The 14,192-nt window shown below is 41.2% G+C and overlaps 1 protein-coding gene across 9 annotated transcripts in view; it reads right to left on the bottom strand.

Moving 5' to 3' along the window:
• Window positions 1-14,192, bottom strand: part of LOC129754645 (gamma-aminobutyric acid receptor subunit beta) — a 307,093-nt gene that overhangs the window by 138,200 nt on the left and 154,701 nt on the right. For all 9 annotated transcript variants that reach the window (XM_055750816.1, XM_055750818.1, XM_055750814.1 and 6 more), the window contains exon 3: window positions 3,793-3,890. In XM_055750816.1, the coding sequence (XP_055606791.1) occupies window positions 3,793-3,890 (98 nt within the window). The remainder of the gene's footprint in view (window positions 1-3,792; window positions 3,891-14,192) is intronic.

The following is a 14,192-nucleotide window of genomic DNA, read 5'->3' as shown; positions in this document are numbered from 1 at the left end:
GACCAGTTGGGGTGAAACCGTCAGTTGATAATTTCGTTCGAATCAGTGGTTCACTAGTTAAGGACAGGGTCCTTAGTAGAGGATACGGTCCCGTTTGGGAAAAATCACCCATTGAGAGCTTCGGTCCAGTAAAAGCAGATGTTGCTAGTTGAGGACTTAAGACTAGTTAGGGCGAAATCGCCTCTTGAGGACTTCAGTTCAGTTGAGTCGCTAGATAAGACTTTGGGCAAAATAGGGCGAGTTCACCTGTTGATGACTTGTGTCCAGTAAATGCAAAGTTGGCCAATTGATAATTTTAGACCAGTTGGGGCGAATTCGCCCGTTGAAAATTTCGTTTCAATCAATGGTTCAACAATTGAAGACATGGTCCTCCGTAGAGGATAAGGAGTGGCGTCCAGTAAAAAAAGGTTGCCATGTGACGATTTTATCCCTATTGGAGGCGAAATTTCGGTCCAATTTAGTTGATGGTTGTCTTTTAAGTATGGTAGAGCAAAACAGCTTAGTCGCCCGTTAAGCATTTCGTCCAGTAAAAGCAAAGTTTCCAGTTGAAGACTTTGGACCAGCAAGCTTTAATCCATACGTTGAATGCTTCGGTCTAGTAGAGGAAAAGATTGCCAGATAAAGAATTTAGGCCATTTGGGGGGAATCCGCCAGTTAACGACTTTTGTCCAGTTGGGGTGAAATCACGCTTTTAGAATTTCGGTCCAATCAGAGCAAATCTATGGGTTGAGGATTTTAGTCCAGTTATGGAAAAACGTTTAGTTAAAAACTTCAGTCCAGAGGATCTTCTATTGAAGACTTCTATCAATGTTAAGTAAGGGCGAAATTATTCGTTCAGGACTTCGTTCCTGTAAAGGGGAAGGTTTCCGGATGAGAATTCTGAACCAGGTAATGTGATGTCGCCTTTTGAGGACTTTGGTTCAGTTGAGTGCCAGCTGAGGACTTTGAACTGATTAGAGCGAAATCACCTGTTGAGGACTTGCGTCCACTAAAAGCGAAGTTTTTCAATTGAAGTTTTTAGACCAGTTAGGGCGAACTCGTCCGTTAAAAATTTCATTCGAACCAATGGTTCACTAGTTAAGTACAAGGTCCTCCGTAAAGGATCCGGTCCAGTTTGGGAAAAATCATCCACAGAGAGCTTCGGGTCAGTGAAGACAGACAGTTGAGGACTTAAGACTAGTTAGGGCGAAACTGCGTCCAGTAAAAGTAAGGGTTGCCAAATAACGATTTTTGCCCAGTTGGGGAAAAAATTTCGGTCCAATAAAGTCGATGGTTCCCTGTTAAGAACTTTAGACCAAAAAAGATTAGTCACCGTTTAGTCATTTCGACCAGTTTTTGAGCGAAATAACCTATTATGACCTTCGGTCAAGTAAAAGCAAAGTTTCCCATATGTAGATGACTTTAACCATTAAGATCTAATCCATACGCTTCGACCCAGTAGAGGCGAAGATTGCCAGATAAGGAATTTAGACCATGTGAAGCGAATTAGCCAGTTGACGACTTTAGTCCAGTTGAGGCGAAATTTCCCTATTAGGATCAGAGTGCCTCCAGTAGGGTGGGTGCATACTGAGGAAAAGTAGGCAAGGGGTACTAAAAGTTTCTCATTGGTGGGGGGTGGAGACGGTGCGCTTTTTGACAGCGAATTGTTCGCCTACCATGCCTACGATTACGATTGCCTGTCACAAGGGTCACAAGATGGACGATTCCGTGCATTGGTATAAGAACACACCTAGCTTTACCCGCCTTGATTAGGATTTGGTACAGCTTTGGCGAAATCTTCAGTTGAAAACTTTAAGCCGGAGGAGGGAAACTACCAAGTTGAAGGCTTCTATCAATGCCAAATTTGGGCAAAATTATCCGTTCAGGACTTCGTTTCAATACAGGGAAACATTTCCGGATTAGAACTCTGGACCAGTTAATGTGATATCGTCATTTGAGGACTTCGGTTCAGTTCAGTGCTTTGTTGAGGACTTCGAACTGATTAGAGCGAAATCACTTTTTAATGACTTGCGTCCAGTAAAAGCAAAATTAACTTATTGATCAAAAACAGTTGGGGCAACATCCCCCTCATTTTTATTCGTGTTTTGTTTTTTTCCAAATTTGTCCAAAAATATCCAAATTCAATTCAATTGACATTTTACTAACGATACTTGATGAAAATGTTCAAAGATGTTTAAAAAATGTTGGATATGGTAAGTTTATGGCTATCGGAACATATAACGAACTGGAAACATGAGCCCTTGAATATGGAAGTAGAAGTTCGAAAAATGAAACCAAAAAAAAAAGAAAGTTATGCAAGCTATGGGGGGACAAAACGACGTTGAACCTGTCTCTTTAAGTTGGGGCAGGGAGGGAAGGCCCTTTTATTTTTTTCGTTGTGTCCCGGGCCCGGCTGAACGTGTCCTGCTTTCGGCGGTTTTACGACTCAATTACGGCGGACGGGCGTCCAGATGGGATTCGCAAGTGCAGCTTTGGGCGTTAACTGTATTTGCAAATTGCAGAGATTCAGGGGTGCACCGGTTCATTATCGGGGCGAAAATGAAATAGGTTCGTCAATTAGACCGGGTTTTTGTGTGGGTGGGGGTGTGGGGTTTTCAAAAATCTGAATTGATGTTGTTTTTCTTTTCTTGGGTTAGTGTTTTCACAAGATTTCAGGTGTTTGAATCTCTTGGTAAGAAAAATAAAATAAAATTAAAACAGGCACGAGGAGAAGTCATCTTCGTATTGGGGGGAAACTTTTTTTCGGGTTTGATAAAAGTTGTTAAAATCCTGACAGGACGACTTTGGCCTCCGGGTGTTGTGAGATCCAGGCCGCGTGCAAAAACATTGTCACTTAATTAAAATTTGGACCTTGTATTACTGTTTTTTTTTCTCTCTCGCTCCGGTCCCATGCCTCGAGGCGAAATGGGGTGGAATTGGGGACGCGGGAAATTAAAACTGTACTTGTAGTCGTAAATTTTTATTGACACAGGTTCCTGCAGCCGTTTTGGCATCCGAGAGCAGTTCCCACGGCTTGGCGTCGCGTCGTCGTGTGGGAGTTTTGTGATAGTTTTGCGCCGCCGTCGACACTTTTAGCGAACGGCGATATGAACAATTTGTTCAATTTTAAGTGCGAAAAGGCACCGGTCCTGAAATGTTCTGCTGCAGGGGAATGGCGAAAATTGATTCCGTTCGTTGTAGCCCATTCCGGTGTCGTTTTCCCATGAACGAAAAAATAAAATAAAAATATCCTATCAGAGCATATCCCATTCGCTCCTCGTGAAAACGAATAAAAACAAGATTTCAATCATCGTTTCTGGCTCAAAGTTCGCACCACTAACTATGAACTGTTGTTGTAGGTCCAACCAATCAAAAGAATCACACAGTTATGCCTTCCTATCAGCATCTGCTGGGTCCTAGCATAAATACGGACGGAAGTCGTTAAATTCGCGGTTCTATTTTTCCCGGTTTCTAGGTTGTTGTTTTCTTATAACAATTTTTCCTCTTCTCTTCTAACAATAGATATGAAACTAGATATCGCCGTTAAGTGAGCGAAAGAGAGTCACAGTTCCATGAATTTTCATTTGAATACTTCCTGCACATAGGCAAAACGCAAAAGCAGAGATGGTCTCTTTTCCCACCGCTTTACTATTTCAGAGTTTTTTCCTTTTTTTACCGGAAAAACAAGGGGTTTGGGGAATATGGCTAACTGTTATTATTATATCAACCGACGACGATTTTTTGTGTATTCTCTTTTTTTTATACTGGTTCAAGAAAGTATGAAAAAATCCTCCCGGATTCCGAAACACTTACCTCCATAGTTTGGTCTTACTCTTTTGTCATAACCAACGCTGAAGGAGTCTAGAATGGCCGAAATATTTACATCTCCGAGCATACTTCCACCACCACTCCTGAAAGGAAACAGAAAAGAAAAATAGAGATGAAGAAACAACGCTTTGCCCCAAAAAAATATAAGGAAACACACAGACAATCATCTGTGTGGCTTTTCATTCGTCCACTTCACAAAGGCACACAGAAATTAAGAAGAAGTTGGTTATATATGGGTGAAAGATAACAGCAGCAGCAGCAAAAAAAAATCCAGCACAATTGTCTCCCCGGGGCGGCCGAGCGGGGAAAGAAATAAAAACGGGAAATAGCTTGTTGGAAAATTTTATCATTTGGCTTCTTTCAATGTTTATTTTTTCTGCCATCCATCCCCTCCGGGGTTTATTCCAGTTCAGGTTTATGAAACCGTCCCGGGGAGGGAGTGAATGGACTTTTGCTCGGCACCGGAAGTGGTAACTGGTTTTTAATTTTCTCAGACCCCAAGATTTGTGTGAAGCTGTCCGGATCTGGTCCTCGGAGTACCTTTTGCAGCATTATTGCTCGTTGTTGGGTTCATAAATTTTCCTATTATTCTAAAACTGGACAGATTTATTGTTGCCGATTGCTATCGGGAAAAATCTAATTTTTGAACTGCTGCATCCCTGGACTACCTTGGACGCAAGTTAGTGTTGGAGAATTATATTATAGAACACCTCAGTGAATGTTACTGCACATATGTACGAACAAAAAGATTAATTTCCTTGAGCGTTAGGTGAGATGAAAAAAGAACTTGCACTTTTGCTATTTTCGAGCAGTTTCGAATACTGTAATTAGCAAAAATATTTTTATTACCCGTGTTTAGCTCATGGTAGTGTTCGAAAATAACAACAAAATTTTTAGTTTTAGGATCAAAAAGTGGTCAACTTAAATTTGCCGTATTTTTTCTAATCATTCATATAAAAAACCTGAACATCGCTAATTTTGTAGAAGTGTGTGTAGAATGATGCTTCTATTTGGATTTTTACATTCGATCTTTAGTTGTCAAAATGGCGTCCGAGCGAGAGGAACTAAGTATCAATATTTTGTACATACACGCTTAAATAGCAAAATCGTTGAATGTGGCCAGATCAACCGTTCGCCAAAGTGATAAAAGTGTTTGGGAAACGTTTGTCGACAACTAGAAAGCCTAGATCTGGGGGAAATCGAAAGCCGGGATCATGACGTCATGACATTATGTAAAAATGCCATGGAGTGGTATGTCGCTAACAACATACAGGTTGTGTCCAAGGATAAGAACTCTTTCAACACACCAGAAATTTGTCTAATCGAAAAATATTGGGGGATAGTTAAGCACAACTTTAAGAAGACCCAAAAAACTGTTAGCATCGAGAAGCAGTTCAAAGCGAACTGGCGTTCTGCGGTGAAGAATGTGGATAGAGTACTTACTTACTTAATGATCCCGCGCCGATCCTCCGGTGCATAGGGCCGTGGTAAAAGACCTCCACTGTTGACGATCCGGAGCCAGCGTCTTCACCTGGTCCCAGTCAAGATTCTCGTCGACAGTTCGGATTTCAGCGGCTAGGCTTCGCCGCCACGAATTTCTGGGTCTGCCTCTTCTTCGATGACCTTCTGGATTCCAATCTAGCGCCTCTCTGCAAATCTCGTTTTCATCTTTTCGCAGCGTGTGCCCAATCCATCTCCACTTACGTTCCCGAATCTCGATTTCTAGCGGCCTTTGATGACACCGGCGATGTAATTCCTCATTCGAGATCCAGTTGCCAGGCCACCAAGCGCGGATGATATTCCGCAGGCAGCGGTTTACAAATACTTGCAGTTTTCGCGTCGTCACCGCATATGCGCACCAAGTTTCGCACCCGTACAGCAATACAGATTTGACGTTTGAGTTGAAGATTCGGATTTTTGTTCGTAGAGAGATCTGGCGTGACCGCCAGATGTTTCGGAGACTCGCAAACGCAAATCGGGCCTTTTTGATCCGGGTTTCGATGTCTTTCCTGATACCACCATCAGGCGTTATCTGACTACCAAGATACTGGAAGCACTCCACTTTCTCAACTTGTTGCCCAGCTACCATGAAACTGGAGGGATTTCCTGTGTTGATCTCCATCGACTGGGTCTTTCCGACATTGACTTTGAGACCTGCTGCCTTGGAACTTTCGGTGAGGTCGTCAAGTTTGCTCTGCATATCCGGTTGCGTTTGGGCGAGCAAAACAATATCGTCAGCCAGGCCAAGATCGTTCAGTTGCTCCATTGTTGAAGGATTCCACGGCAATCCTCGGTTCGGTGCACAGTCGATTGATCCAGTCAGAATCTCATCCATTACGATTAGAAAAAGTAGCGGTGATAAGATACATCCTTGTCTCACTCCAGCAGCTACCAGGATTGGTTCGGACAAGACACCGTCGTGCAAGACCTTGCACGAAAATGCCTCGTATTGTGCTTTGATGGACTAGTTTCTCTTGTACTCTTCTTCGCCTTAGAGCCACCCAGATGTTTTCATGGTTAAGTCAGTAGAATGATTTTTCGAAATCAACGAACACCAGCAGAAGAGAGTCCTGGAATTCGTTGATTTGTTCCAGTATGATTCGTTGCGTTGTGATGTGGTCCACACATGATCGTCCGGATCGGAATCCAGCTTGTTGCCGTCGGAGTGTAGCGTCGATTTTCTCCTGGATCCTGTTCAGGATCACTTTGCAGAGTACTTTGAGGGTTGTACAGATCAACGTTATGCCTCGCCAGTTACCGCACTCTGTCAGGTCTCCTTTCTTCGGGACCTTTATGAGGATACCCTGCAACCAGTCGGCCGGGAATGTTGCAGTATCCCAGATGTCAGCGAAAAGACGGTGCAACATTTGTGCTGACAGGGCAGGGTCGGCTTTCAGCATTTCAGCAGGGATGCAATCGATCCCAGGTGCTTTGTTGGATTTCATGTTTTTGATTGCCGCTTCTGTTTCAGCCAGCGAGGGCGCTTCCGAGTTGACGCCATTTATGCGACTCACTGTTGGCGCTTCGAGCTGCGGGTTCTGTTGGCCATCGTTATTCGTGACTCGGAAGAGTTGTTCGAAGTGCTCAGTCCATCGTTTGAGCTGATCTGTTCGATCGGTCAATAACTGACCTGCTCGGTCTTTCAGCGGCATTCTTGCATTAGTCCTTGCACCACTGAGGCGGCGAGAAATGTCATAAAGTAATCGGATATCTCCATTGGCGGCGGCTCTTTCTCCTTCTTCGGCTAGGGAGTTTGTCCAGGCTCTCTTGTCTCGTCTACAAGCTCGTTTAACTGCCTTTTCCAGCTCCGCATATCGTAAGCGGGCGGCTGCTTTGGCTGACCCGGTACATGCCTGCTCAATTCCGACTTTCGCCTTTCTCCGATCATCGACCATCCTCCAAGTTTCATCCGACATCCATTCACTCCTTCTTCCACAAACTTTACCGAGAGTACCATGGCTCGTCGTGATAAAGGCATTCTTGATTCCACACCACTGTTCTTCGACTGTTCTGTCTGTCGGCAGCTCCGAGGCCCGGGATTCTAGCTGTTCAACGTATGCCCTTTTCACCTCTGGATTCTCCAACAGGCGGACGTCGTATCGACACCCGACTTTCTCCTCGCGCCGTTGGACACGCGCAACTCTCAGTCGTATCTCGCCAAGGACGGGTGATGGTCAGATGCAATGTCTGCGCTTCGCTTGTTGCGGACATCAAGAAAGCCCCTTCTCCATTTTCGGCTGATGCAGATGTGGTCAATTTGATTTTCTGTTCGGCCATCTCGGGATACCCAAGTGACCTTATGTGCTGGTCGATGGGGGAAGAGCGATCCTCCGATCACCATGTTGTTGTTGCCACAAAATTCTACAAGCAGCTCTCCGTTTTCGCTCATCTGTCCTAGGCCATGGCGCCCCATGATGCGCTCAAGGTCTTGATTGTCGGAGCCAATCTTTGCGTTGAAGTCGCCCAAATGGATTTGAATGTCACCCTTCGGAATTCTCTCTACCACGCTGTTCAGTTGACTGTAAAACTGCTCTTCTCCTGCAAATCGGCAACGTCAGTTGGCGCATAACACTGGACCATTGTAAGGTTTCTAACCCGTGTTCTAAATCTGGCTACGATTATTCTTTCGTTTATCGGTTCCCATCTAATGTAGGCCGCGTAGGCCTGCAGGATTAATAGGAAACCAACTCCTCGTTCCCGAGTAGCGTGTTCTCCTCGTATGCCAGAGTAAAGCGGTACTTGCCCGGACTGTGTCTTGTGTTCTCCAGTGTTAGGCCAACGGACTTCGCTCAGTCCCAGAATTTCAAGCTTGAGGCAGGCTTCGGACGGATCCCGAGGTGCGACTCAAAAGAGGCAGAGCAGTACCACTCATAGAGGAGGCACTCCCAAACTCCTGGCAGTTAAAAATAACTCTTTCTCGCTACTCCTACCGCCAGAATCACTAAGAGCGCCAGTCACTCTTTGCTCCCTCAGAGGCTCAGCGCCCCTCCCAAGGAGGCCTCCCTGGGAGGAATCACTTTGCGTGTGACGATTCAGAATTGCGTTCAAGTTAAGTACACATTTGATTGCTTCGAGTAGCTCACAGCTGCTGGCTGACTGACGGAGTGGCTGTGCGGCGATGAAAGCACAACAAATTTTAGACTATTTTTGAATCTTAACAACGTTTAGGTACATTATTACTCTAAGTTCCATTCAATGTTTATGTAAAACGTTTGTCGCAATTTGGGCTTTCAGATAATATGTGTATGCTTAACATCAACAGTTTTAAGGTTGATGGGACATCAAATTAACGTAATCAGAAAAATTATTGGTTTCCTCAGTTATTTTTAAATTTACAAAGCATGCGATTTTAATTTTTTTATGTTTTTAATGAAAAAATTATTAAATTAAATTATTATTAATGAAAAAAATTAGTTTGAGATATATTTGTGATGAAATAACGTATAAAGCACCAATTGCAGTAAGTTTTGGTTCTGTTCGAAAATTTTTTTGTCTAAAATTATTTTTAAAGAAAAAGCATAAAGGTGCAGCATACATTTAGGGGTAAAAAATACTGAAAATCAACTAGCTTAAATCATAAAAGTTCATGTAATGACAGATGAAATTTTGAATTTAACAGACGTGTGATGCAAAACAATCATGTCAAAAATAATTTTTAAAGAAAAGACATGAAGATGCTGCATACATTTAGGGGTAAAAAAAAATACTAAAAATCAACTAGCTTAAATCAAAAAGTTCATGTTATGATAGATGAAATTTTGAAAAAACAAACAAACGCGTGATGCAAAACAATACAGAGGCATAAAGGTGCTGCATACATTTAGGGGTAAAAAAAATACTAAAAATCAACTAGTTTAAATCATAAAAGTTCATGTTATGATGAATAAAATTGTGAAATTAACAAACGCGTGATGCAAAACAATCATATCCCAGCATATGGAATCGAGATTTAAAAGGTGAATCTTTGATTTGCATTTTGATGGATTTTTGCCAAACTGGTAACTGAATTATAAAAATATTAATTTAAAAAAAAAATTAGTAATTTTTCAAAAACTATTTTTACACCAACAGTGTTGGTATAGGAAAATATAAACAGTATAAAGTTTGATACCATTAAGCCAGTCTGTCAATCTGCTTATTTGGGTCATTCTACTTAACAAACTTATAGGCGAGAACACGTTCTAGCTCTTGCTATTCATATTTAATCATTTCCAAAATACACCGCCGGCGCAAACCAAAACAAACAAACACGGGCCAGTCAGAATCCAAGTACATAACGTTTGCCTCAAAGGCTTTATCCTAGGGAGCTACTCCCGCAGAGCGCTCATTTCTCTTTTCAGAGCAGAGTGAGAGGTTAAAAAGAGCTCCCTAGGAGCATTGCATCTGGAGCTAAATGGTCACTCCTTCTCATTCCTTCTTGCCGCTTAACACGTTCGTCGCCACGGCACCCATATTCGGGTGACGGGTGTATTTCCTGGGGGGCCCCGTCACATCAAAAAGCGTGTGACGCTCTCTTACTTGAGTTTACCGCTCAGCTTCGCCACACGTTTCAAATATGGGAGTTCTCCCTCTTTTTTTTATTTCTCTGAATATTTCTTTGGGCCCGGCTAGTAAAACTACCAAAATGAGCGTGGCGACGAACGTGTTAAAGAGTGGGAGCCGATTTGAGCTCCGTGGGTGTTTGCTCTCAAATGAATCCGAAGCCTGGCTTGAGGCGGCTAGCTTCTCTAGCAAGTTGAGCCAGCTTGCCTTGTTGAGCAAGGGTTAAAACATTCCAAGTTCCAATTCGTGTCCGTGTTTTCATGCTAAAAGTCGTCGCCAAAGTTCCAGATCGGTCATTTCTTTCGGATTCCGTAACAAGTTTATGAATCGGGAGCAGTAGGTTGTTAGCCTAAAGTCCCTATCCCGCGATGGGGCTGCCATCTTGGACTTAGCTGGCGGGAGCCGCATTTCATAAATTCAGCCGCTCGCTGCGAGACAGACGCTGTTTGAGCCGCCCTTGACCTGGAGAACAGACGCTCGGTTGTTGTTGCACGCCGCCCCTGACCTGGGGAACAGACGCGTGCGGCCACCTTCTCAGTCTGCATGCGACCAAAGCATCCACCGGGGTTGGGTACCCGATCTCCGCTTAGGTTACTCGCACCCCAGCCGGCACCGCGGGGAGGTAGAGATAGGAGTTGTGAATAAGAGGTGATATGACCACTATGGGGTCTCGTGTTGCACATTATCCACCGTTTACCAGCTGGATAGAGTGACTGTACAGAATTTGATGGAAGACGTCAAAAAAAGGCTCGCAAATTGGACCGGAATCTTAACTTAGTATTTTTCCGTCTTTTAAATATATTGAACTTCAAAAAGAAAGATACTTTGATTTTTGTTAATCGACTTACCCGCAATTTAGTTTGATCACTTTTTGATAAAAACTCTCTTTATACGTAACTTCTCTTGTATAGACACATGTGTCAAATTCCCTTAAGCTTACGAATGGTTATAAGGTTAGGAAGAGTTAAAGCTACTCTCACATCGTACTCTAATATTTCGTTATCGTACGCCGTCCTGCTTCTGGAATCTATTGCTAGAATTTCGTGCAGTGTAATATCTATCAAAAGAAAAATAAAGTTTAAAATCAATATGTTTTTGGATAGACAAACGGCTATCAAATCGATTCTCGCAAGTATAAAGTTAACATGTCTGAAGTTTTTGAAAAGTTCTATCCAAGGGATCAAAAGTTATGCGATGTACAATATTTCAGGCATGAACCTAAAAATGCGATTTCTATAGAATTTTGGACGATTCATGAGAAAAATATCTTTTCCATCCACAAATAAGTCAAATAATGTCTGACAAATGCAATATAAAAAGCAAAAATTGAATAAATGATCCATTTGGGTTTATAAATTAGAATCTCACAAAATTGTTTTAGGTTTTGATTGCAGCAGGTTTACCGATTGTTGAACATAAAATATGATTTTCCTATGGAAACATTCGTCCAAAATTCTATAGAAATCGCATTTTAAGGTTCATGCCTGAAATATTGTACATTGCATAACTTTTGATCCCTTCGATAAAACTTTTCAAAAACTTCAGACATGTTAACTTTATATTTCAACAATCACCCTGCAAAATTTCAATAAAAAGCGATGCGTAGTTTCTGAGATATAGCAGTTTTAATGGTAAAATTCCAAAAAGTCCGATTTTCGTAGAATTACTTTATCTCTGGCCACACATTCTTTAGAAAGCTTAAATTTTGTGATATAATAGTTTGACTGTTGATCTGTCTTACACAGAAAATTTGATCAAAAAATATCATCACAGTAAAAAGTTATGGAAGAGCAAAGTCAAAATTTCTATACAATTATGAACGGTACTGTGCATCCATAATATGGAAAAAGAAATGAAAAATAATCTGTCTGATTCTTGGAACCAGTCGACAAACTACCACACGAGCTCACAATTTAAAAAACCGCACGCTATGGCTTCCCGTCGTAGTTCACATCGTGGCTGTACTCTTATCTAACGAGGGATCAGATCTCAGCCGTTCGACGTTCCATCCGGCGTCCCTCAGGAAAGCAACTTAGGCCCACTCATTTTCAAACTCTTTGTGTACGAGCTTGTTTGGACACTTAAATCTTCGAAGTTGATGTTCGCAAACGATCTTAAAATATACCGAATCATTGGAACACTAGTGGACTGTGCAGCACATCAAGCTGACATTTTGAAACTATTGAACTGGTGCAGGTCACATGGGATGATAGAAAACTAGAATAAGTGTAAATGTATAATTTTCTATACACAACACAGCAAAAGATTTCTAAAAGTATACGGAATCTAAAACACGAGTAGTATAATTTTTCACAAGTGTAATTACAAAAAGATGTAATTTCCCACTCCTTTTGATGTTATTTTAGTCATTTTTCAAAAGGCGAATAGAAATAAATTGTTTTGTTATAATTTAACATTTCGTGCTGTAAAAATCAAACGGACAATGGAATTTATATGACAAACAGTGTAAAATTTTAACTCTTTGATTTAAAACTGAATGACATTGTTTGTCTGTGCCATTTTCCAGTTGAATCATTGTGTGAAAACCGAGTATCTTCGTTCCAAGGCGCAACTCCTGCATCTCTATAGTTTCCTTAAAGTGGTAGGTTTCTCAAGTGAAAAGCAACGAATGATGTTATTGTAATTAATCAGTTCTTCCTCGATTACAGAGACTGCAGATTTTGCAGTGACAGTGACCCGGAATATGATTGCCTGGAGAATTTTGCCTGAACAATCCGAGTGAGTAAAAACCCATCCTGACCCGGCAGTCTCCTGTGGATCCGGACCATGACTGTCCGGAACGTAATTCCCTTTGGTCCCTCAGTGACGCTGACTGGTTAAAATATCAGGGAATCGTTTTTCTTTATTGTTGTTGTTTTTTTTATTTTGAAAATAAATGTTGAATAATTGTACACAGTATATTTTTCTTTTCATAACACTCATAATATCTAAATATTTCATAAAAATGGCAAATATCCTGAATGAAAAATATAAAATGATGTAATTTTAGATCAAAAACGATGTTCCGTTTTCATGCATCGTTTTCAATCTAAAATTACACGAATTTTTCTTGCTGTGAAGAGAACACATCCGCTTTGCTTACACTATGGACACATAAGAAATACAGAGAGTGACTTGTATAAAAGATTTGGGCGTAGTGTTTGATCACAAACTGACCTTTACGCCCGGAACACAGAGCCACCTCCACCGCTAAATCTTTTGCCATCTTTGGTTTCATCTGTAGAAACATCGCAGATTTTGAAAATATTTATTGCCTCAAGCGTAGTGTATTGGAATATACCGTGATAGTCTGGACACCATATCAGGAAGTACAAATCGAAAGAATTGAAGGGGTACAAAAAAAAAGTTTTTAACATTTGCACTCCGACGACGGCCTTGGAATGATGCCTTGAGACTACCACCTCCCTTGAAACTCTGCGTTTGACGTTTGCGTTTTGATGTATTTGATCTGTTAATGAATAACATACTCAGCAAACATTTAAGAAGGTATATCGTAGGAACATCAGAATTATTCATACAAATACACCAGATGGAAAGATTGTATAAAACTTACCAAAATAGTATATAACCACAAAAGTGGAAGCGATATATCTACAGAAACAAGTTTCCAACGATTTTCCGATCGAATTTCCCCACAAAAAGTAATTTGAGTAAAACAAAAGAAACATATCCTCGAACAAGATTTGAACTCTAGTCCTCCGAGTTCGCTGTCCGTCCTCTTACCACAATACTAACTCAACACTTGATATGATCCACGCTATAGCTCTGTAGGTGAGATAGGATAGAGGATAGAGTGTTAATTGAAGGACCGCCCATTCATCGTAAATCAGTTCACATTTAGATAGCTCAAATCGTTGAAGTCGAATTAGCATATTCTAAACTTTCTGGAGTTATATTTACGAACTGACCGAACTGCTATCAGATTCAACATTATCTGGGCAAAGCTTGTTGTAAATGACTGATAGAAATTTATTCAATACCAACGTATTTACGGTGGTGATTGAAATTGTCTTAATAGTCGAATTGGATTATCATTTCTATTACGATTCATGTTAACTGGAATAGACTGTTCACAACTGTTCACGACCGTTTTTGCACAAAACCACCCTTTGTATGATTGTTGTAGTGTGTTTTAATAGTGTTTAAATGAAGTGTCAAACATTTAAACTTTTAACTAATCTAAAGATTTATTTAGAAAAGTTATTCGTAGTCTTAGAACATAAGAATTATTTTCATTTAGCTGAGAAAAGTTCATGATCATGAGAATTTTGTTTTCCACTACAGAGACTGCCGAAATAACAAACAGCCTTGAATATGTTTAT

Source organism: Uranotaenia lowii, chromosome 3, assembly GCF_029784155.1.
Source record: "Uranotaenia lowii strain MFRU-FL chromosome 3, ASM2978415v1, whole genome shotgun sequence".
Lineage (NCBI taxonomy): Eukaryota > Metazoa > Arthropoda > Insecta > Diptera > Culicidae > Uranotaenia > Uranotaenia lowii.
This window is presented reverse-complemented; position numbering and strand designations above follow the sequence as displayed.